Source organism: Falco rusticolus, chromosome 4, assembly GCF_015220075.1.
Source record: "Falco rusticolus isolate bFalRus1 chromosome 4, bFalRus1.pri, whole genome shotgun sequence".
Taxonomy (NCBI): Eukaryota; Metazoa; Chordata; class Aves; order Falconiformes; family Falconidae; genus Falco; species Falco rusticolus.
In genome coordinates this window covers 23,370,104-23,395,702 of record NC_051190.1, presented here as the reverse complement: position 1 = coordinate 23,395,702, position 25,599 = coordinate 23,370,104, and the positions used below count along the sequence as shown (strand labels likewise).

Sequence of the window (25,599 nt, the reverse complement as noted above, 5' to 3'; positions counted from 1 at the left end):
AGCTCTGGGGAATGGGTTGGAGGCTGAACCAAGAGCACCCCTCATAGCCCTCATGGGCTGCATGCAGCATAGTTTACAGTATTGTTTTTAACTGATAAAAGGGGATCTTTTAGTTTTAATACAGGAAAAAGTAGTCAAATAGCAGTTGAGTCTATAGGTAAGTCAGCCACCAACTCCACCCAACTACTGATTTTGCACTAAAGGGAAGGTGTCTGGTCACAGATGCCCTGCAACATGGAAAGTAAATGCCAAGAATCTCCAAAATAAGATCTCCTACTCAACTGGTCACTACCCAACATCTTAAAAGCAGAGGAAACTGATTTTGCAAGAAGTCTGTCCCATGATGAACCAGCATTTGCAGGATGGTGGGGTCTGCACAGTTAACTTTTGGCCTGCTGCTAAGGGGAAGGGAGTTTCCCACTCAAGGCAGTGTGTTTCCCTATTGTAGTGTGAAGAGCTAAGGGGCAGCCAGTTGGCTCTCTGCCATTCCATTTTAAAGACCTGCATCCAGCTGCACTAGATTTGTTTCTTACTTGGTCAGCAGTCAAAAACTGAATTTTTGAAAAAGATAGAGAAGCAATTAACTGTTTGCTGTACATAGTCTGGTTCAGTATAGCCTTATACATACAGAAAGGTTTGCACAACACTGAACAACTCATGTCTGTAAAAACTTCAAAGCCACTTTCTACCTCAGCTACTTTCAGCCAGATAGCAGCGTTGCAGGGCAAGATTCCTGCCTGAAGATTCACAACAGCAAGAGATAAATGACTTGATGGAGGCAGGGCTTCTTCCCCATTTCTTGGATGTTAACATCGCCACACATTATGATATTACACATCAACACTCAGTATATTGTGCCTCTGTGCAATGGCAGGATTCATACCCAGGAGTTTACTGGGGAGGGCTGTTGCCCTGTGGGAGAAGGTGCTGCTCAGAAATAGCTCGTTAGAGAGCTGCAGGATGCTGTAGAAGTGATCTGGTGCACAGATGGCTTTTGCAGAAGTGAGAAATCCTAATAGGAACTACAGAAGCAAAAGACAAGAATTGGCCCAGGCCTCACACAGGCACTGTCTCACAAAATAAGGATAATGCCGGTGGTACCTGACAACTGGAAAGAAAAGCAACCAAAGCCTCAACACTGTACAACCATAAACATTAGGACCACGCAGATTATGCTACACAGACTGTGCTGGCTTGGTTCAGTCACAGCAAGAGCTCTAGCAGAGTAGTAACATGGTAGGATCTTAATGGAAGAAATTCTTAATCCATTACAAACGTGCCAACACTAATGAACACTCATACCAGAGCTACAGAATAGCATCGCACCAGCACATGCATCTGAAGCGTCTTGTTCCACTCCAGCACCAGACTCTCCATTGCCAATACTAAATTTCTCTCCCGCTTTCAGCACCGACAAGCAGAGTCTCAAGCCTTTCTTAAAAGTACAGTTGGACCGCTCAGCAGCAGGTTTCAATATCAAGGGATCAAGGAAATGCTTAAAGTTATAATTGCAGATGTCATAAAATGTGTCCAGATAATAGGTCAGGGGAAAAAAAATTCAACCCAACACCAAAAACTGACATGAAGGGTAATAGAAAGTTGTTTCTTCTGCTGCTACCATGTATTATTATGGTCAAACACTTTACTATGTTGCTTTAGCGCAGATAATTGAGGAAGAACATTTTAGGGTTTCAATGTTAACTACTGGATTTTGGAGATATTTTATGATCTGTTTTTTTCCCTTTCCCCAAGGATCCTGAATATCTACTTCATGACTTCTCCAGGCACAGCTTAATGAAAACATGCTCTGAACTTCCTCCTATTATTGGACCATCCACTTCAGGACAACAATATTAAAAACAATCCCAAGTTTCCAGTCTGCCTTCAGAAGGAAATTGCTGGAGTGAGCCAGTTACGCACTAAAAGCTTTTTGGCCCAAATCCTTTTGAAACTATCCTGAGAATGGCTGACATCCAGCATTTCTCCTATAAGTTTTGTCAAGCTGATCTTCAAGCCAAATTTTATCAAGGTTGTCTTCAAATCTCCTGCATGTTGTTTACTGCAACCAAGATACCTTCCAGTCTGTTCAGGTGCTATAAAGGGCTCAAAAGATTTCACGAGGCACATAACCCCTGGGCATCCCCTTGCCAGCACTGCAGGAACAAAGGTTGCTGCTGCGGGTGGGAGAGCCGCTGGGCCCCCCAGTGCAAGGGGCTGCATGCAGCATCACCCCAAACACGCACTCACAAGGGTACACTGTCAGGGTTCAGGAAAGCAGCCCAGGAGCCTCAGAATTCAGGCATCCTTCACAGCAAGGAGCCAACTGTGCCCTGAGGTGCCGGCAGCGTCATGCTGCAGCCAGCTTGCAGAGCTGTGAAACCTGGGTTTCTGATAAATCCCAGGCTGGGCAGCACGCTTAATGAGCCGGGCTGGGTGGGAAGACTGCCATCATTGTTCTCCCCATCCCTCACAAGCTCCCCGATTCCCCCGGGGACCTGTGGAAGGCAAACACTGGTTAAACAAACATTCCTGCTGGGCCAGCTCCTACCAACGAAAAGAGAAAGGAAGAGGAGGCTGCGAGCAGTTGTGCTATGATGGAATGGCTGGGCAGTTGGGGTGTGTGGGGGTCTCGGTCCCTCATTAAAGCTTAGTGGTCTGCTTCATTTAGCACCACAGGCCCCAGCTGCATTCCCAGCACAAACTCCATGCCACCCCCAGTCAGCCCTTCCAGGGGGGTGAGGGCAACTGAGCTTTAAGAAGAAACAATCAGTCTGCCTCATGGGTCTGCAGCTGCAATTTCACATTTGTTCCAATTGTTTTTAAAAAAAATCTGGTTGCAATTTTCAGCAACTTTAAGCTATTTATTTAATTTGAAGAGCAAAAGCTGTCCACTAATGACAGTGTAATATATAATGTTTTAATACCACAACACAGTTAAAAGCCAGTTAAATGCTTTCCCTCAAAAAGTGCTCTGCTGGCTAACACTTCCACATGCCAAAACCACTTCCATGCATTCCCACACAGCAGCATTGCTTGCCCAGATGGAAACCAGCCACAGGAGGGAAGGTGGGGCTGGGGGCTTGCTTTGGGATCCATCCCTCAGCATGGGACAATGCTCCCCACCTCCCCTTTATACCTTGAGTTCTCTTAAAAATATTACTGTTTAGGTTTTGTGATTTGGACCAGACTATGTTTAGCTGTAAGGGAAAAAAAAACCCAGCTCCAGTGCTGAATCTGGGAGGGGTTCCTCAGGCAGCAGCAAGCGGCAGAGTTCATGCCCACACAGGCAGGATGCTCTCAGCCACAGAGCGGGGCTTAGCTTTCCTCCAGGCTAGCACACCTTGGCACACGCAGCTTTCCCATGACTGCTCCCTGCGGAAGGAAGCTCTGCAAGCCTGCTGGAGACATGCATAGGTGGCTGCTGCACTTCAGCAGAGGTGGTGGGAGGGACCCTGGGCACAGGGGCTCCGAGCCCACTGCTTCACTCTGTTGCCCTGGGTCACTGCTGGAGGATGTTCTCCATTGCAGCAATGCTCTTCTGCAAGCAGGAGATAGGAGCCCTGAGGCACAGCCACTCAGCTGCCCACCAACACCAAGAGAATTTAAACCCCTTTCCTCTGCTTGCCCGGCAAATCTGAGCTGAAATTAAAGAAAACAGCATTACAAAGAAGTTAAGCCACAAAGTAAGCACTGTCAGCACACTGTTATGGCATTCCTAGGGACACTCATGCCTGGGGCAGAGGTGATGCAGCACTCAACAGGAAACCAGGCTGTGTTCTAGAGAGGCTCAGGGACATTCTGTGACCGAGAGGTACAAGTGAGCACTAGCTGCACTCCTGGTTAATAAACCTGAGATGCCAGGCCTATTTTAAGACCAAGTTTTTAATTGCTATCTTAGCAAGCAAAGAAAATAATTACTATATTAAAGATGACAGTTATTTTGCCATTATCATTAAAGCCCATTTCTGTAACAGAATAATTTACAAACACATCACTGAATTTAGGTACTGCATTACTTCTTTCCACGTTGATTTAATTTCTCTGCTTTTGAGACAGACTGAAGCATAATTTCTGAAGTGTTTGCTGAAAACCCCCCTCCAGGTTAGTTGAAGTCTCCCAGCTAGCTACCTCCACCTGTGCTGGCTCTTCTTGGGGCAAGCTCACACCCAGATTTGCAAGAGATCAGACTCAACAAGCAAGGCAGGACCTCCCCCTCCAACAGGGAGGTCAAAGCCCAGGGACAACTCCTCCTACCCAAATAGCTTGTCTCCCACAAACCCAGTCAAGACCTGGCATGGATTTAAAAGCATGGCGATGGGTGTCTAGAGTTAATTTGTTGTCCTTATGCAGGCCCCACAGCTTGCACAGCTTTCTGCCTCCTGGGGGTGTTTAGGAAAACAGACCAAATCCCAGCCCAGACACCCTGAGAAGGCCTGGACAAATGACTCCCATACCCAGCCTGGGTTTTTGGAGCATGCAAACACCTGCGTGGGCTGCACAGGCATTGTACAACTGGCGGGACAGCAGAGATGGGATCTCTTCTCAGCAACGTTTTTATTGGACATGAACTTTGGTAAAGCAGCAATCTTTCCAGTTGTAAACCTGTTAAGACTTTTCCTAGAAAGGCAAGCAAACCTATAAAAACGCAAAGGCAATCCATTCCCCTCTCCTACCTACTATGGTTATTTACGAGGTTTTCCAAAATACTAAGTGTTATGTGCATTTTTGCTCTGAGGCAAACCAAGTGTTTTGCTATTTATCCAAAAAACTTCGCTCCAGACCCAAGTTAAGTTCTCCATTAAGTGACACAACTACCCACCAAACACACCATGGATTGTCTTACCAGCTTCTGGGTGAGCCCTGGTGGAGCCCACTCGTACGTGATGGTGTCGAAGGTGGGGTCTTTCCGAGAGACAATGGGGTTGGTGATGATCATGCGGTTTCTTTTGTAAATGCGAATGCCATCACCTCCTTTCACCCGGGCAGTGAGCGTGGCATACTTGGAGTCTGACAGCAGGCGCCCAATTTTCTGATCATCCTCCATGTCTGAGCTCAGGCTGTGATCCTCCTGGCTGCATTTGCATGATTTACAGATTTTCCTGTGGGCGAGAAGCACGATCATCCTTTCACTGCAAACTGGGGAGGGGGAGGCACATGATCATGCAATGGCTCAGCCATGGAGCATCAGCCTCTTCCAAAGGTTAAACGCAGACCAGAGTTACGGCATAAGATAAAAGGCTCATGTGGCCTGTGCCACACACAGGAATTCAGCACAATTCATAGAATCATAGAACAGTTTGGGTTGGAAGGGACCTTAAAGACCATCTAGTTCCAACCCCCTGCCATGGGCAGGGACACTTTCCACAAGCCTAGTTTGCTCCAAGCCCCATCCAGCCTGGCCTGAGCACTGCCAGGGATGGGGCACCCACAGCTGCTCTGGGCAACCTGTGCCAGTACCCCACCACCCTCACTGTAAAAAATTTCTTCCTTGTATCTAGTTTAAATCTATCCTCTTTTAGTTCAAAACCATTACCCCCTGTCCTGTCACTACAGGCCCTACTAAAAACCTGTCCCCATCTTTCTCATAAGCCCCTTTAAGTACTGAAAGGCCACAAAAAGGTCTCCCCCGAGCCCTCTCTCTTCTCCAGGCTGAACCACCCCAACACTCCCAGCCTGTCTTCACAGGAGAGGTGCTCCAGCCCCCCCCAATCACCTTTGTGGCCTCCTCTGGACTTTCTCCAACATGTCTATGTCCTCCCTATATAGGGGGCCCCAGAGCTGGATACAGTGCTGCAGGTGGGATCTCACCAGAACGGACCAGAGGGGCAGAATCACCTCCCTTGACCTGCTGGCCACACTTCTTTTGGTGCAGCCCTGGATACAGTTGGCTTTCTGGGCTGCGAGCATGCACTGCTGGCTCATGTCCAGCTTTTCATCCCAGAGGGAACAGCAGTGACATAGAGCAGAATGTTACAAGCCTGTAAGTGCTGTCCTCAGGCAAAAGCAGCTGCAGCAGCACCAGCAGACTGCTGCCTTCCACCTGTGGCAGGGAGCTGCCACTTCCTTTGAACAACCCGTACAGCATCATCACTACATCACCGATCCTGACCAGCCAAGCACTAGCCTCGCCTCTTACGAGGCTTTACATGCCACTGAAAAAATTACCTCTAAAAGAAGAATTGATACTTGTGTCTATCATTTCAATTACAATAGCTATAAATCATAAAGATAAGTCTATAATGCCACTCTCTGCTGGCCAGCTTTTCCATCAAATCCTAATAGCAAAAAGGACAAACTAGCTCTGATGTAACCCCAAGTCCTTCAGCAGGATTCTGGAACAAGTATCACTCAAACCAGCCTTTAAGTGAGTCAAAAAACAAAAGCAATTCAACCCAGTGAGTGTTATAAAGTTTGGATTTCCACACAGCCAAGGTACTGAAATTGGGAACCGAAGGCTGCAGGCACAATTGCATGGCACCACCGTGAAGCCCACTGAAGCATTTCAGCAGCACAGACAGCACACCTGCAGACCGCCAGCTCGTGGGCACCACTGGGACAGGACCCAGCTGCAGTCCCCAGGAAGCAGGAGTTCTCCAGGCTCACAGAAGAGTCTAGTGTTTTGCAAGACAACATCAGAGGGCACCAATTCTTTAATTAATAACATCTGGATAGCTCCCATTCCAAAGCCCCCTTTGCTTCTCCTGTTTTGGATCTGCATGCAGGCAGGGCAAGGCAGCAGCCCACTGTCCCTGCCCAGAGGTCAGCTCCCACCAGCTACTGATACCGGTGGCTATTTACCTAAATTTGTGTTTAAGATGAAAAACTGAACATAAAGTATCAAATAACATGACGCTTCTGGCACCAAGCATAGCATTTCAGCCATCAGGATACACTGGACAGCCAGCAGCCACAGCCACTGTGGTGCTGCTGAGCCAGACGCAACACTAAGCCCTCAGCAACAGCTTTGTTTCACTCCATTAGCTCTGCACCCACGCTCACCTCAGGGACAAGGGTGACAGACAGGCACTTGGCACTACTCCTACTAACTGCATGAAATCATCCTTTTGGTCAGCATTTCCCTGCCTCCAAAGCAAGCAAGGGCATTTGTTTTCAGCAACTAATTTCCAAACAATCTGAAAGACTAGGAGGCCAGCATGCAGAGGATCCGTGCTCCAGCATGCACACTGTGCAGGACATCAGGGGGCTTGTGCAAAGCACAGCATGCAGCAGCTTCAGCACCGTGCCCCACTCCTGACATCCCACTGAACAGCACCAACCACAAGATTGTGCCAGGGACAGTCCTGTGGCAGGTGAAACTCTTCTGCAAGATGCACCATCTCCCACCCCAGCTTTCTGCTCCTCTCAAGCCACACCTTGCTGTCAAGACCTGCACCCAACCTAGCAGAGATAGTCTCAACTCCCAGGGAGCAGGCAACATTGGCAAAAGTGGAAAAAACAACCTACCACTGAAGCTTGGTTTAAACACTTGTGGAGTAGACCAACTCAAAAAAGAGCAGGACCAGTGAGGGAAGGGAGATGGAGAGCACGAGCACCTTCTCAACTCAGTACTTGTCCTAGCCAGACATCATGTCCTCTCCACACCTCCCAACACCGCTCAAATGCTCTGCAGTTCTTTACACTCAAAGTCACTGAAGTTTGAATACCAGCAGAACCAAAGGGACAGTGTCAAGGCAGGGCCCATCAAGGCCAAGATGTTACTTACCTCCAAGAATGTGGCTCAAAGCCCATGCACGTCCCTCTGCAACGTAAACAAGGCACACCTCTTCCCGACTGTGGCTGGCTCACTGACATCTGGAAAAGAATAGGACACTGGAGTTGGAAAGGCTTTATTCTCAAAGATTATCTGAAACTTGAGGACTAATATTCCTTCAGACATTTGTTTCTTCAGCCACACCTTATGTGCTGTAAAGCCTCTAATCTCCCAACTGCCACTTGACCACTGTCCACACAGACCTGCTACAAGTTTATTTAGGGATGTTTGGGATGAAGGCTTTCACCTTAAGGTGAGGTAAGATGGCATATCTGGAACAGCAAGAGGGGGTGGCACATCAAACACTGATCACACACACACCATCACATGCACAGAGGCTTCAGGACTCATTGAATGGTTGGTTTTATTCAGCTTACATATTGCGTATAAATCTGTGCAAGTCATAAGTTTCATGCAGTGAGACATGGACATGTGTTGCCATACCCTGATGCTAAACTTTCTTTACTGCAGCTTGGACCTCCTTGGACTTTCTACAGGGGCTCAAGTGTATTTCAGGAATGTGGCATGTTTCCACGCCTCTGGCACTGAGATTTATGGGTAGTCTCCACTATGAACAGGAAACTCTGTGGGGAAAGGCCATAGGGAGGAAAGGGGGGGGAAAAGAGGGCTGCACTTTCTGCTGCTCACCGAAAACACAAGAAAGTCACTTACACACATGGGTGCTCACTGCTGCACAGGGTCCTAAAACCTCCCAGCAGGTGACTGAAGTGCAAAAATCCACAACAGGAGACAGTAACACTGGAAAACCCCCACCTATTTTAGTGTCTGTGCCATGGATTTATCAAGCATGGCTTTTTGACTGCGAAGAATGCAGGAGGGTACAATGGGAGACAAAACCAAAGTACTGCAGGAAGCATCAGGGAGAAGTGACATCACAGGATGCTGAATTTCTCTCAGCCTGGTTGTTTTTACAGAAACTCTCAAGACTCATGTCTGAGACGCACATTTGTTCCGTGTAAAAATGGACCTCAGGAAAACGAGGACAGTCCCCTCCCCCCAAGACACAAACACACTGCAGAAGCAATGGCAGCATCACTGGTGCTTTGCCCCATCTCAATGGATCTGACCCTGTGCAGTCACAGACTAAGCTACAGGGTGGTCATCCACCTCCACAAAAACCTAATAAGTCCTTAAGAAGCATTATGGAGTGTCAATCTCTTGCAATTTTCTGATCACTTTGGACCTTGCAGTCTGCATTTTCCATTAAGGCTTAACACAGAGGTCTCACACCACCTACCTTTTTTTGTGCTCTCTCTCATCTGTCAGGTTTTTGTGTAAGACCTTTCATCCCTCTCAAGCTCATTCATTTGCACACACACATTTAGAGCCCATCAGAACAGTTAAGGCTGCAGAGGTTTTTAATGCTGGAGACGGGTGTTGCCTGCCTATGCAATATTGATCTAGGCCATGTGCTGCGATAGTCTTTCATTACAAGACCATACACTATTTAAAGTCAGCACTTTTCATGCCTCCTGCTGCCCTCATCCCTCGCCCATGCAGGCTGCCAGCCCTGTGTCCCCTAGACTGCAGCGAGGGGACAGCCTTCCCCAGCTTTACATGGGGATCGGCAGAGGCCATCCTTGCCAAAACCTATTTGCAAACAGAGGGATCAATAGCAGTAAAAGAACAGAGGTAATTTTTAAAGCATGCATTTAGGGGAAAGTGCTCAGCTCCATCACTCTGCAGTGCTGTGGGTGGCTAGAAAATACAAATTCCTGTTTGAGAATGCTCTGCAGGAACCCTGCATGGGTGGCCGGGCACTGCAGGCAGCAGCTTAGCTGGTGACCAGCCCTAAGCTCTGCCCAGCAGTGCAGGGCTCCACAGCTCAGCTCCAGTGCCAAGCCAGTGATGGTGCTGGCAGCTGCTCCTTCCTCCCACCCCCACCTGGAATCACCCATCCTGCTTCCAGCACCAGCTCCTGGGCTCCTCAAAGCTCCTGCATGGACCTGGGGCACCTCAAGGTCTCCTTGGACATTCAAAGTCATATTCTATAGCCTTCAAAAAGAAAAGGTTATCTGATGGCACTCAGTTAGGAAAGACATTTAATGTACTTGAGAAACCTAGTGTTGCTAATAAGGAAAAAAGCTTTTATGAGCAGATAGTTCTAGAAACAGCTGAAAGCTGACTTGCCAATTTTAAGGTAGATGACAAGCCTTTACATGCTTTTTTGCACAAAACTGTTAAGTCTCCATACAAAGCTGCTCATCCTTGAGAAACACAGCCCAAAGGTTACGGAACGGCCCATTTCAGCCTAATTTGCCCAAGGGACTGCTATTTCATTCGTGCGTCTGCTTTCACACGTAGCTTTCACCTCATTTTTCACCCACAGTTTTTTCAGATATTTTGAAGCCAGTGAAAAGACCTCTCACCCTGGGAACCCATAAAAATACATCTTAAAAACGGTCTTAAAATGCACACATACTCCACCCTGCTTCTAACATCCAGAAAAATAGGATATTTTTGATTCTTCAGCTGCGTGCCAGCTCTCCAGAACAGATAAAGACATTTAAGCCCACTTAAACTTGCCAGTTTTGGAACCACATGCTAGATGCCTACTAACTGATGGGATTTTTTTAACTGACTCTGATCTTAATGAGTCAGACAGAAGCTGAGTATAGGCAAGGGACTACACATGGTTGTTTATTTAAAATACAAACATCTGGATTAAATAAACTCATTTGGGAAAGTTTTGTTGCATACAAAGGGAAAAGCATTGCTAGTAACAAGAAGCAGTATATGAACCCCCCCAAAACAACCCAGCACTTCAGAAACTAGTGAAACGTTGGCGCAGGAACTCACAGGCATTTGAGAGTGATCACCAGCCTGTGACCTCCAGTGACACACAAACCCACTGTTTTGCTGGGCTACCTCAGTGTTCGCAAGCCCCTTTCTTAGTAATTTATTCAACTTGGTAATTTATTCTACTTGTCCAAACATGACTCCTGCTTCATGTCAAGGTCCAAGCAGTAACCAAGAGGTTAACTGCTCTTTACTTAATCTAAACCCCATGGAAGTACCACCTGACTCAGCACTCTCCAGAACACCCTTGTACCAGCTCCAGAGCAGGCTGGCACTACCCATCACCCCAGTTAGCCAGAGGACTTCTGTGTCCAGGCTGCTGGATCTGTTCCAGACACCTATCCAACTCCAAATGCTGCCACACAAAGGGTTGGGCATGACTGTCCATTGCCAAGGGCAGGGTGAGCACCCTGAATCCTACCAGCTGGCAGAGCTGGAATCAAACAGTTCATGCCCCACACAGCCACGGACGGAGCAGCCAGCTCATGGATGGACACACAAGCCAGGCAAGTGCTTCAGACCCAAGGGGCACCCTGTGGCACAGGCCACCACTGTAAGGTTTACCAGACCAGCCAAAGTGAGGCAGGGGGCACCTTCTCACCCACTGACCAGGCACAGCACCTCTGCCAGCACCCCAGGGACTGCTTTTGAACTTCCACTGTTGTCTTGTTGCAGTTACACATTTACTAAGCCCAAACAAATACAGTAAAATGGATTACATTTAATACAGCAAAGCCTCAGCTCTCATCTACCAGTATTGTTCTACTTGAAGAATCAACCCATTGGCATCGACAGGCAATCCTTGCCTTTGGGTTATACAACAAAAGCTGATAATCCACTTCCTCAAGACACAACTAAGTCCTAGCCATTATTTTTGGCCACATACAGCTTCAGACATCAGCAGAAGACCTTGTTACCAGCCCTCCTGTTTGTACACTGCTCTAGCCAAGATGGAATCACATGTCTTCGCAACCAGAAGCTCCAGATCTCATTGGGAACTCTTGTTTGCAGATGTCAGTAGCATAAGGCTCCTTACTGTGCAAGCTACCGGCAAGTCTGGAGCTATAGGAAAATATATGGGGAAACCACGTGAGACTTGAGTGGCTCTTCAAGGCAACATGTGGCTCCTGAGACAGTTCGAGTTTCTCTGCCTTTGGAGGTACTGGTCTTCAGCAGCAGGGGAAGGTGCTGAGATGGCAGCTCAAGGTGACACCAAGTCTCAGGGACATCCCTGTGGCATAGGCAGACCTTGCCAGGGCAGCAGGAACAGCCTGGGTGAATACTCATGGGGGCAGGGCAGTTACCCACCAGCTGCTGCACTGCCTTGTCCCACAGGCTCAGACCCCTCTGGGCAGCGTTTCCTCATGGCTACTCAGAAGCACAGCCACATCTATCTGGAGGACAGCATTATTCCTCACTCCGTCATAAGCAGAGGGAGGCTTGAGCCACTCAATTCCATCTCCGTGCAGGGGCCAAACACAACAGGCAGTGCTGCCTGTTCTTTGGGCTGCCTGGTCAGCAGGACTCTCTGCCCAGATATGGAGCTTCTCCTCACAGCTCCACTCTGGCTTCTCAACTATGCATAAAAGGAGATTTCTTAAAATAAATAAAAAAAGATGCAACACTAAAAAACCCAAACCCAGTAAGATAATGTGAAGCAAATGCTCCCCCACTATCAGACTCCACCTATGTCCAAGGCCATTTGGGAACAGCAGTATTAAATGAGGTGATACTAAAGTTTAAGATAAGAGTTTGAAGATATTTGTAATGTCTTTAAAACAAATTTGTCAACAAACTGCTTGGAAGAAAAGCAAGTTCTGCTTACCATGACTAGATATACAATGCACTGCAAGATTTCTGGTTTGGCTTTTTGTGTCTTATAGCATTCTTGCTATTAAAAGAGAAAGCAAGTCAGTGCAGAGGAAATTCTTAGGTAGTGAAGTGATAGGAAATTGAGGCCATTCTACCCACAAAAACATCTCTGAACAATCTCAGCAATAAGCCAGTAATACCATGGTTCACTATTATACTGGCCAAAGGCAGGGCCATCCTAGACACTGGTAAGTTCACTCAGTGGCTGGAAAATAAGAGAACCTATAATGACAAATGACAAGGAAAAAACCCAAACATGGCTCCATCTTGGTTTCAGGTTTGACGACTCCTTTGGAAAGGAGCACTCAGCTTTCAAGGCAGGTCTGGTGAGATTGACTCCTTGTTAGATATTATGAGCAAGTCAGAGTCCAGCTCCACCAGCCTTCTCCATTTGCAGCTCTGTTGAGACTCCAGAAGTTTGGGTTTTTATGTACCATCATTCTCTGACCAGCCCAGCACACCTTGGCCAATGCCCCTTCGCCAAAGGGCATACTGGAACCTAGTTTGACAACTGAATTTGGTGCAAGGGGACTGTCCTCAGTGGCACATGGAGGAAACTGATTCCACATCCACATGACTTGAAAATCCTTCTGATTAGAAGTAGCTTCTTTCCACCCTCCTCACAACCTGTTCAGTGCCAGAGATTTAGTACATCCAAGAGAGGAGACTTCAGACTAAACTTAGGTGTTTCCCAGTGAGGGCTCCTCTAGAAACAACCAGGCTAATGCTACAGGAAAATGGCCCAAGCTTCTAGACTGCAGATGGGCTGGACTTAGATCTGCCAGTGCTCAACAGGTACACCAACTATCATAAGGCCCTCAAATGCCTCCTCCCTTCTAGAGCTGCACTTACACAAATACCTTCCTCTTGGGTATAACTGGCTATATACGGACACAGAGCCCCATGAGACATCATTGTTTTGTGGTCCCCCCACATGCAGCCTGAAGCTGTAGCAGTAAAGAGGCCACTGTCAAAAGCATCAGTAGCAGTATGGCTGCCGAGATCCTCCCACAGATGGTGATGAGCGGGCTGATGTACCATACAGTACTGGAGAAAAAAAAAAAGTGCCTTGGGATGTATTTAACATCTCTGCTTTGTAGAGCCACAGAAGTACAGGGTGGCTCCAGCACACTGCTCCTGGGATTCTCAGTTCATGAGACCCAATCGTTTTATGAAGTAGTGAGTAGAAGAAATTTAATGTTAATATAAAATTTTCACAGAGCTTAGAAAAAGGTTAGTTGGGGAAAGCTAACATCCTAACATCCTCCACTAATAGCTGCTTTTGCAGAGAGGTTGTTTTATCTCTGGTCACTGCAAATTAGGAAGTCCCTCTGAACATCTGTAGCACACAGATTAACCCAGAGTGCCACAAGAACCCATAGCAATTTTCTGCTTTCCTTTAAGGACTTCAATGAGTTTGATATGAGAGGAAATTAAGGAAGTAACAGCAGACCAGTATCTAATGCAGCTGAGCATGTGCCTCTGGGGCGGTTTCACCACCTGGCCCGCCCCAGCCAGAGGCACCCACCTTTGCTGGAGAAGTTACTACTGACACTGCATAAAAGAAATGCAGACACAAGCCTGACACTTGATTTTTGGTTATGCTTAGTTTTCTTCCTTTTCTTTTCCTATTAGGCTGCTCCTTATACCATCTTTCCTTAACTACCACAAGGTACAGAGTAAAGACAGATGATAAATTAGTTTTGACCTCCAGCAGAAGCATGCTACATGTCATGAGACCACAGCACAGACCAGGGACTTTAAGTGACAAACAAGGTGGACACAGGGAAGTGGAGCCAGCTCCAGCTGCTAAATCAGTCCCTGTAACAAAAGGATGATAACTGAATAAGGAGATCCTTATCTTATCAGGGATACTGAGACCTACTCCCTTGGAAGACCTTTAGTTCTCTTTTCTCCTGCATTTCAACAGGGACCTTGGTCTAATCACAGAAAGCTTCTAATAGTCCTGCTGATGGGAAACAGACACCCTGAAGAGCCAAGGCATCTCCTAGCAGGACAGTTTCACCACTGGCAGTATATACACCGTGTACCACAAGAAAACACAGGGCAGCTTCAGCCAGAAGACATGCCTTTGGTCTGCCACAGCACTGGCCACCATGCCAGGGAATGGATCTGTAGGGCACGAGCCCGGCTGGCAGATTACTCTAGAGCTGCATCCTCAGAAGACCTCGTGCCTGAAATAAGGTTGCATTTTGGTAAGTTTGGCCGATGTGGCTGTTAATCAAGGAGTGTTGAAGACTTGAAGCTTCCAGGAACATATATGCTCCTGCAAGAGTCCACTTCGCAGACTGATGGGACATGAGGCAGGGCTTGGCCTGCTCCAGCTCACTGTGCTCGATGCCAGAGATCACACGTACCACCAGAGCAGGCTGAAGAGTAACCCCATGGGAGCGTTATTCCTCCCTGACATGGCTGCACAAGTCACCTGCTGCTCTCCAGCCTCTGAAAGGGCTTTTGGGACCAGCTGCCCCAGCCACAGCTCCAGAAAGGCCTGGCAAAGCAAGGCCCTCCTGCTTCTGCAGAGGTTTCTGGATCCTGAAAGCACTTATTGCACAACACCTTATTTGGAGACTAAAAACAGCGATGGAGACACGTAACTACCTCAAGTATGTTTTCTCCTCCTTTTTAGGGAGGAAAGAAGAAAAGCTGGTTTACAAAAAGTTACAAGTTCACAACAGCCCTTCAGAGCTGAGGTCCTCATTTCACCTCTCCTCAGTCAGAGTGCTCCCCAGCACCCACAGCAGGTTCAATACAAGCCCTTCTGTGCAGCCTCTGGAAGACCCCCACGGAGTCTCGGCATTTGATACTCTACCCCAATAAAACATAGCCAGGGCAGAAGAGAGCTTAAGTGAAGCTAAGGGACCACATGAACACTCTGGGTGGTGTTCATCCAGCTGCAACAATTTTTGGAGATTAACAACTCTAACTTTAAGAAAGTCCCTGAAAAATAAAGAGGGGAAAGTCATACAATATTCACATGGGTGGGACCAGTTTGCTCAGCACAAATGTTGAGGAGTTTAGGGATATGGATGGATAGCAATTAATTTGTTGTCATTATTTGACTATAACAGAGCTAAGCTTGCATAATAATAGGGAGTCAACTCAAACTTCCTTCAGGATTTCCAGTAACTGGAGGGTGTAAGCATTTACATCTAACAGAAGAGGTATCTGTATCACAGCATGGGGAATGCTGCAAGCTCTGGAAAGAGAACACCACCATCAGTTAAAGCTAAGCAATATTCACATGGGCTGCAGGAGAAAAGTCAGCCAAGCCCAACAGCAAAATATTAATACAGCCATGGGGTTCTGTTTTAGATAAAAGCAGAATAAAGCCTGACTCCGTCCACATGAAAAGCCTCTTTGGTTGTATTTTCTTTCCTATTCTGGCTCCGGCTGGGCAGATTTACCATAATTGTCTTACTATACACAACCATTTTTTGCACCCAACTGTCCCTTCTCAGCATATGTGGAGCTGCCTCTCCTCCAGAAAGGGCGAGCTACCTAGCAGCCTTTTGACCAAAGCTAGGGGCTTCTGAACTCCCTCCACAAAGTACCAGTGGCATGTAACATCAGCTGCTGGCCAGAAAAAACTTCTCTGGCATGTGCAGGGACATGGTGGCACAACTGTCCCCAGCAAAAAGAGCCAGCAAGCCTGCCTGCTGCTAGATGATGTGGGGCTGGTCATCCAAAGCAGCACCCAGTCCCATGGAAACCCTGGGCTGAACTGGGGCACTGCCCTGGCCGTGCCCAAAGCCTCCTTCAGAGCACCTCACTTGGGCAGCGAGGCCAAATACTTGGCTCGGTGACCTCTACAAATCCATGGGGCACCAGCAGCAGGGACACAGCCTGGGGCACGCACATCATTAAACTGCCCTCAGTTTAAGGCAAGGCAGGACACTTGTGCTAGTAATGAACAGAGCCCCTGCTGCTGTCCCCAAATCTTCTATACCTAGAACTAAGCTAGTTCTGAGCCCATACTGCTCTGCATGCTATTGGGAGTCTTAAATAAGGTATCAATGTATATATAGTAAAGGCAGCACCCAGACAACGCTCACTTTGAACTAACCAGAAACCTATGCCAAACAGTCCCACTCCTACTTTAATTTCCTAATTCAAGATGAAAAGCAGATGCACCAAACAAATTTCTCAGTTATCTGGTCAAGTTACCAAGATGTTTTTCTTTTCAGTGGCTCCTATGCTGCCAAAAGGTTCACATCAGTCCAACAAATCTGAACTCACAAGTGCTTGGTTCAATGAGGCCCTTTTATTTTAATCATTTGGCTAGCTCTTTATACACATTTGAGTGCAAGAGCAGTTAGCACTAACACTCCTTGGGGTATCAGTGTATCACTACCTGCATTTGCACATGCCAATGCTGAAGGCTAAGCTACCCACTAAAGCTCTCTATTCACAATGTGCAGTTGAAGTGCACGTAAAAAAAAAATATCCAAACACTTTTGCTGTAACCTAAATGCTTGTCCAGAATTTCAGATAAACACAAAAGGCACCAAAAACTTTGCCTAAACTTCCCAGTAGTAAAAGCTGTATATATCTGAAAAAATACACAGCTTTGTTTAGCTATTTAAACAATTACTCTGGATCCTGAAATACTGACTTAAGGTCCCTTTACCATGTAGAAGAATCCAAATGAATCCTCTCCTGGGTGGCAGTGATGCCATCCCACTTAATTCATCTTAAATTAACATTAAAACAACAACTGAGATGCTAAAGGAACCCAACAATCAGCCCTGGGTGGGATGAAATGCCTATGTCCCAGCTGGAGGGCACAAGGGTCAGCCTGAGTCACCTCAGGGTTTGTTTTGGCTCATCCTCTCTTTTGGAAGAGATGCTCCACAAGTCTCACATGCAAGAGCCCTGTCTAGTTTCACCCTTCTGCCATTCATTAGGGAAGATGCTTGCTGCTTCTGCTTATCAAGTTGTATCACAAGATATACCATCTCTTATGATGACATCAGTTTGACACATCAGCTCTGCTCTGCGCCCAGCCTGTGCAAGTGTCCCTCACCCCAAACATACATGGCCTGGGAGTTTGCATGCAAAGCCAGAGCATTCAGACCAGCTAAAGTATGCTAAATATTAGCTCCAGAGGTGCTCCTGGAGATGTGGATTCTTCTTTTCACTTGGTCTGTGTAAGCACTAAGGACACAGACACACCAGAGCAGAAGAGCCACAGCAGCATAACTGGCACTTCCGAAACACATCAACCCTCCCTCCTGCTGATGACCAAACATCCTCCTTAGCTATACCTGATGTCCAGTGAGGTCCAGTTTCAGGTATGCTCAGGAGTCAACTCCCAGTACTTGCACAGAAGAAAACTGTTCAAAACATACCTTGGACCAGCTGAATGCCAGAGAGGAGGGCTTACCTCTAGAGGGAAACTCAGGGCTGTGCTGGACAAACTCTCCTGGATTTTAGAAGGGGGCTCCTTGACAGTGTCTGCAAGTGGAATAAATTTGTGTAAGGGCAAACAACTACCCTTAGAAATGCATTTATCAATATACACACTTGCTACTATAATTTTGACTGAGAACAGCAAAGGTTTGTTTTGATTTATTTTCTTCTCATTTTCATAGACAGAAAACATCTATTGTAATAGTGACCTGAAAGCAATTTGTTCCCTGCCAAATTCTGAGCAAGCACAGTTACCCAAATTACCACACACAGAGGAAAAAAAAAAATAATCACTTACAGTAGACTGACTTTCTAATTCTCTCTACAGGATTTAAGTCACCAGTGAATGAGTTGCTATCATCTGGAATATTGGAAGCACTTATTGATATTAAACTTTGCAGAGTAAGAAGTTTGTTGCCTTTTATTTTACCAACATAAAGACCAGGAAAAGGCACCGGTATCTGAGAAAACTATTTCAATGGAGCTGCCAGATCTCAGCCTACAGGATGACAGAGATACAACAAACCAGAGCCTCTGCAAATATCTTGCTCTTCCAAGAGCACATAGTCGGCAGCATTCCTTTCTCCACTAACAGTGTGTGAATTAATGATAAGAGAAGGGCAAACTTTGAAAAATAAGATTAATAGATTTTTCCACAAGCAAGACAGTGCTTTAGACACTGGGTCTTAATTATAAAACCAAAGCAAGCTGTGAGTAGGTGTATGGAATAGGAAGCACCCACCCAATTTTAATTAAACAGCAGCGGTGCTGAGTTCCAGACTGCTCAGGTAAGTGTCTCACTAATCACCAGTTACCTTTGCTGAGCCAGCTTTGTCATTCCCACCTCTGGCACAAGGAGAAGGTGCTGAGTGACCATCAGGAATGGGGGTCCCTTGGTACACTGACACATAGCACTTCAGAAGCTGCTTCCAAATTTCTATACAACACAACTGATTTAGTCCTCCTAAATATCTTCTCAGCTCTACTATTCATGATTTACAGCTGAGGAGATCAAGACACAAGAAAGCTGAAGATGTGCCCAAGAGCACAAAGGCATTTAACAGCAGAGCAGACAAGGGCTGAGGCATGCCAGGGACACCATCCCTTTCCTTCAACACATCCTTCCCACACTGCAGCTTCACTGTATTAGCTCCAAGGTTTCCATAGGATCTGTCCACCATCACAAACCCCTCCAAAACCCAGAAGGCCCATCCATGCTTGGGCATGGAGCGTTTAAGAGAAAATATACAGTGAATCAGCAGCCCTGACAGCTTCGGACAAGTTGTCACACCAGCCTCTGGGGCTGTAGGCCTGTGTTCCCATCCTAAATGTCCACGACAAGTACGTTAAACTAGGAGAAATACTGCTCAGTTGTTATATCCTGATGCTCTGGATTAAGACATGTGGCTGGCAGGAGCTGGCTGGCTGTCCTCCTGTAGACTCCCTGTTGTAGCTGGCACCCGCAGATGCTCTTTGGAAGTCCAAGCAGACTTGGCAGCACATGTGATGGGAACACTGGGGATTTTTTTTTTTTTTGCCTGAAGCTTCATAATCTTCACACAAGCTACCCTCTTACATAGAGGGGAAAATGGCTTGAAGTGGTTTTGAGTGACACGTTCCCAGGTGTTCAGAAAGAGCAAATGAAGTTCAAGTTAATTTTGTGGCTAGTGATGCCCTGAACCTTAACACAGAAGCTGAAGGGCTGTGCCACCTCAAATACTGGTAGTGCACGGGTAACCGGCCACAATGCTTTTGGGTAAATTTGCTTTCCTCTGTTCCTTGGGTAAGATAACAGTAGATTTTTCATCCTATGATAAGCTCCTTCCTAATGAAACCATCTGGCATAATTTACAAAAGACTATGTAAAAGCTAATTCTGACAGAATTTAGCCCATTTTCTTAGCAGGTAAGGCAATGAACCCCCAGCATTTAAAGCTTCTAGACACATACAGCTGCGCTAGAAATTAATGAGATTTGCACAGCAGTTTGTATACAACAGCCACCCAGCTGCTTTAGTGCCTCTCTTAACCAAGGCTTTAACATTGCAGGCACAAGCAAAAGTTATTTTCCTAGAAGCATGTATTTTTGCATGTCAAAGCTACAGCAAACAGCATCCACAATTAAGTAGTAGCACAAAAAACCTTTCTATTTTCTGTATTTTCTACTACTCACCCACCCTCCTCCATTTCCCTATTATTTTTATTTACACCATTTGACCTTCAAGTGAGCCAGCCAGCTCACACTCCTGCTCACTAGTGCCTGGTTTAATTCACTGGGATCACCCACCCGCCAGGGACAAGGAAGAGCAGGCCCTCCTTGCCCTTGCCTCTCTGAGCAACTGAGAACGGTTGTTCCTGAGCAGGTTTGAGATACTGCACCTAGCAAGCTAAACATTAACAATTTATGATGCCGTATCTGTCAGCAGTTAAGTCAAAGCTGCTATTCACTGCAGTTGCTATCAACTGCTTTTAACACATTTTGCATTTGACTCGTGAAAGCACGGACACAGACAAAACCAGCATACCCAGCAAGAGGAAAGAGCTCCCCATTGCAGAGGGAAAGAACTGCTCTGGAGCAGTTCAGAGGTTGTCAGTAACTGGATGAAGAGTTTGGAGTAGGTGAGGTGGTAAGAGCATGAGGAATCCGGCTGGTAACCAGCATTAGGAAGCGTTTACTCCTCCAAAAATTGCAAGTAGCCTCCCTGAAATCTTCCCCTTTCTCTGAGCCCCATCTTTAAATGGAGCAATAGTTGCAAGCTAGGACATCTGAATACCTCTTTTCCTGAATGGCTGAAATACAATATTTCCTTTTTGAGAAAAAAAAAGAAAAAGAAAAAAAGAAAAATCCTCAGCCTAAACAAATACTCCAGACACTGCCTCCCTGCAGGAGGAGAGGGATTTTGTAACTTGTAAATTGTATTTTATGGGACTCTACTTAGCTCCGAGTCCAAGTCCCAAAATCAGCTCTTTAACCCATGTGCTGCTTTATGATTTCATATCTATAAATACTTGTTCAGAGCTAAGTAGGTTTCTCCATCAAGATCAACATCTGTTTCCCCATGACAGCTGCAGCAATGCTTCCTCCCTTGGGCTCCAACACAAGGATGCTCTTCTTGGAGCAGGGGTTTCAGACCCACAAGTATAAACCAGCTTTCTAAGAAGGGCACACGGGGTGATCCAGCCACCTCCCCAGACCACCAGCCACATATAACCTGTCACCGACACAAGGACCAAACCCCTTGTCCATCAAAAGGAGGCTTTACAGAGAAGGCACCAACTTTTCATAGCAAAACTCTGAGCTTCTGCTAGTGGAGACCATAACCAGAAATGGTGAATGTGGAAGAAGTCTGCAAGGGATAAATAACTTTCAGTGGTCTAATTGTTAAAAATGCTGAGATTTTAAAATATTAAAATATTAAAAACAGCAGAGATGCCACTGCTTGTAGGCTAACCAACAGTGTTTACAAACATGAGCACTAGCACCTTTTAAATTACCAATGCAATGGCTTTGCAGGCATGTTGACTGCCATTACAGCCCTTGCCGTCTTCATCACTGCATGGCCAAATTGTTTAGAAGCATTTTTGGACAGAATAGAGATTTCACAGATGTGTCCTGCAGGAGACTACTTCTGGGCATAACCCCATTATTTAGGAGCTGAGTGTCTTTCCACACAAAGCCAGCCATCTGCCCAAGCACTTGCCATGCTGAGGGGAACACAGCTAGGGGCTCAGCTAAGTATCCTGGTCACCTCAGTCAGGGGATACAGTTTACAAGAAAGCTGAGCCTCCAATGTACTCCTCAAGTTTTTAAAAAAAGCTCTAGATTTTTGGGCTTTACAATAAGTTCCCAATCCTTAATAGCATTCCCATGCATGTCCACAGATAAATATGGGGGAATCTTCAAAAGTGTCCAGACACTTTCCTGATGGAAAAGGGAGGCTTCTGCCTCTGAGCCACCCAGACCCCTGCATACACTGATTTATCACAGCAGCAATACTTTTTTTCCTGTCCTACAGTCTACTTTGGCTGTTTGTAAAAACACATCTTAAGGAACTGAAAAAAGAAGAAGTTAAAGAACCGAAATTTGTATTAACTCAGTAAGCTTTACCTTGGCTTTGAACGGTGCTTTTAGCTTAGTGGGTTATTTTCTTCTCCTGACAAAAATGGACTGAATTTAGTGAGAACAGTACACAAATCCTGCTGCCTGCACAGTCCAGCTGAACCAGCTCCAGTAACACACAAAATGCCAGCCATCACGCTTTATCTTTGTTTCGAGTTTTAACTCTCCATTTAGAATTTAATCTAAACAACTCATTTGCCAAAGAGAATGCTGTCCCACTCATGCTGTTTTAATTTCCTCAGAAAGAATCCCATAATACGCTAGGCAAGACATCAAGAATAATTAAAACCAACAGTGATTGAAAATCAAATTTTCAGGGCCTTGCAACAAGCCCTAATGAGTTCCAGACTTGCCTTCCCCAACTTGCTCAAACTGGTTGTGTGACACTGCCAAGCCAAATTAAAATTTGACAGTATTCCACCCCATGCCCAGAAAAAGTGGCCTTCTTATGATTCAGGAAATTAAACAGCCGTCTACTGCAAAGATGCCCATTTGTCTTTGGACATATATTATTCAGACAGTGATCCAGGGTCTGTATTTTTTTTTTATTTCTTGTTTTTATTATGTCATTCCATATCCCTTTTGAAGTGCAAGCTAGCTGGAACTTTTTTATACTACCAAGCCCAGTTCAGGTGACAGGCAGCTTGCCAGAATCATGGGGACAAAAGGCATCACCCCTCCCTCGCCCCACACAGGGGTGCTATGCTCTGCACTGCCTGCCCATGAGATCTCACAGCAGAACTACACCCTGCCACTGCAGACTCTCTGTGCCATTCCCTTCACAGATTTAAATGAAATGAAAAATGACATCTTGCCTTTTGCCTTTCCAAGGGGAGCTACACATTTAGCTACACATTTAACTACACATTTTGGAAAGGCTTGGATGGTTTCTGCATTTGCAAGTCTTTCAGGGTGCACTGTAAGCCCTCTGATGTACCACTATGCAGCCTCGCTGCTCCATCCCCTGTGCATGATGTTTGAGAAGCTCCTGAGAGATGGGTCTAGAGCAGAGACTGCTTTGCCAGGGCATATTTCTGCTCCACAGCACAGACTTGCTCAGCCCTCCTCTGTGTCCATGTCTAGCCCTGCTTCTCTGCTTCCTCCCACAGGGACCCCCAGGCTGGGGCTGCTGGCTGGGGCCCTGCTCCACTCAGGCCCCACACACCCTGCCAGCAGTGCTCTGGACATGGCAGGAATTGAGCTGCTGTCTGATAAAAACAGATTGACCACAGCCTGCAGCTGCAGTTGGCCATGAAAAAGGATCACTTTTCACTCTTGTGGGATCAATCTCCATTCAGTGCCTGGCAAGAGCTTCCCAAGGGCCTCCAGCTGGCACCCAAAGGTGCTCCCCCCACAGAGCCTATGGCAACCAGGACACTAAGGACAAGCCCAAGGGTTACCAGCAACAGGGACACACCGGCAGAGGACACATCATTCCAAGTCTCCAGGGATGACACACCAGAGGAGACCTTCCTGGCAGGTCCTTGCCAAGCCATTGCCACCCCCCACATGCCTGCAGGGACAGGGTCACCCCACAGGACCCTGCTCTTGCCAGCAAGCACTGACAGGGTCAGCAGGGACAGGAAAGATGGAGGGAGGAAAGGAAGAAGAAATCCCGCCATCCCACCTCAAAGCATCAGGTATTTCAGGCAGGGCACACTGACAGCAGGAGCATCATGACACAGGGAGTGCATGGCACAGCCCCTACCACCCACGCCACAACACAGCAAGCCCTGCTGCGAAGCACCAAAATGTCCCTGGGACAGCCTGCAAGGAGCACCCAGTCTTCAACAAAACCCAGCAGTTTTCTTTGGGATCCAGCACTGGCACAGTCCAAACCTAATGAGACAGAGGGAGCTACCGCCTCAACAGCAGATGGGCTGAACTCCTCATCCTGACATTCAGGGAGGAATCCCCAAGCACAGCATGGGCAAGAAACTTCTCACTCAACAAGAGTGCCTGCCATTCCCCACCAGGAAGGTCTGGGAGTGCCCCTGTGCAATGGTAGACCCATGGAGGCCAGTCGTGGGGCACAGCACTCGGCACTGGCTGGTCAGGGCCATCTGGCATGGAGAGATGGGATTACAACAATGTTGAAACCCAGTAGTGCTGATGTTAGGTGTTTAACTCATCTCCTAATTATGCAGCGACAAAGGTAGAACACATAAGGTCGTAAGAGCAGCTGCTCCCTGACAACCCATTCCACATGTTTTATTTAGCAGTTAAAATCCCTCCTATTCAGCTTAACGCCATGCCAAGAGGGCCTTTCAGTTATTCTGGTTCTTTCGCTCATGAGAAGACACTGTGGCAGAGCCCCAGGACCTCCTGGGGAAAGCAAGCCTCCAACAGCCTGAGCACGAGGCGCAAACACCTTCCAGAGGGTCTAAATGGAGACAAGCAACTCCCTCCAAGGCCACAAGCTCAGGGCAGTGATGGCCCGAGTCTCACAGAAGTGACCTTAGACAACAACCATTGGTTTTCCAGCAAAAGCTTTGCTGAAGTGGATTTCTGGTCTAGAAATATGAACAAACCCAGATGCATCACAGGACACTGCGATGCTGTGGCTGGGCAGACCCCGACTGCGGCCACACGGCCACAACACACAGCTAGGCTTGCTCCGCTAAGGGGTAGGAAAAATGCAAGTACTTCGGAGATCACTTTTGCCTGCTCTTAACCCCGAGCACTTAACAATTCGCTTAACAGTCACGTTCTGTGACATCGCTTCCCTGTGACTTGCCTTTGCTCCACATCTGCTGCCACAGCTGCTCGCCCCCCGCCGGCAGAGGGCCGGTGGCGGGGCGCCCTGCGCCGGGGACTCCGCGGGTCCGGTGGGGCCGCGCAGGAGGCAGGAGCGGAGCGGGGCGCTGCCGCGGAGCGGGGCTGCAGGGGCGCGCACCGCCCGGAGCCGCGGGGCCGGCAGCCCCCCGGGTGTATCTGAACAAGCAGAATTTTGGAGGTGAGCAGCTGCACTGACGCCGGTCCCCACCAGCCTGCGGGACAGCACGGGACACGGGGAAAAAACATTAAAAAATACAGTTTTCGAGCCCTGCCTGTGCCCGCGGTTCCCAGGTGGCGCCTACCGCCCCGCCGCGCACAGCCCAGCGCGGTCTCCCGAGCACGCAGCCGCGCCCCGGGCTCCTCCGAGCCCTGCCCGGGCGGGGAGCACACAGGAGGCGCGGAAGGGGGTGTCTCGGCCGGTCGAGACACAGCCGCACACCCACCTCGCACGCCGCCGTCTTTCACGCTGCTTACGCTCCGCTGTAGCTCCACTCTATGCTGCGCTCCCCTCTACGCTGCGCGCCCACCGCTCGCCCGGGCACGCTGCCCGACCGCTGCCTTTCATTGGCGGCGGCTGCTGCCCCCAGGCGCCCTCAGCCAATCCGCCACCGGAGACAAACTTTTCTGCCCAATGGCGTGCGGCGGGGCGGGGCTCGCTGGGTAAGGCGCGCAGCGCGCGCGAGTGGTTTCCCCTGCTCTCTCTCACCGCAACCCCGCCACGGCGCCCGGGGCTCTGGGAGGAAAAAAAAAAGGGGGGGGGGGGCGGGGAGGGCAAAGAAAAAAATTAGTGATTTTAAAGCGTTTTCG

The 25,599-nt window shown here is 47.6% G+C and overlaps 1 protein-coding gene across 2 annotated transcripts in view; it reads right to left on the bottom strand.

Annotated features, from left to right (window-relative positions):
* The window catches only part of LMCD1 (LIM and cysteine rich domains 1), a 36,264-nt gene extending 10,934 nt beyond the window's left edge, over positions 1-25,330 (bottom strand). Inside the window, exons 1-4 of one of the 2 annotated variants that reach the window (XM_037386061.1) lie at positions 25,236-25,321; positions 17,871-17,941; positions 7,724-7,812; positions 4,844-5,099 (exon numbers count right to left, since the gene is read on the bottom strand). In XM_037386061.1, coding sequence (XP_037241958.1) covers positions 4,844-5,099; positions 7,724-7,812 — 345 coding nt within the window. In that variant the 5' untranslated portion in view covers positions 17,871-17,941; positions 25,236-25,321. Of the gene's footprint in view, positions 1-4,843; positions 5,100-7,723; positions 7,813-17,870; positions 17,942-25,235 lie in introns of both variants that reach the window. The other variant, XM_037386060.1, reaches the window with a different exon arrangement.
* Between the last annotated feature and the right edge of the window lie 269 nt (positions 25,331-25,599).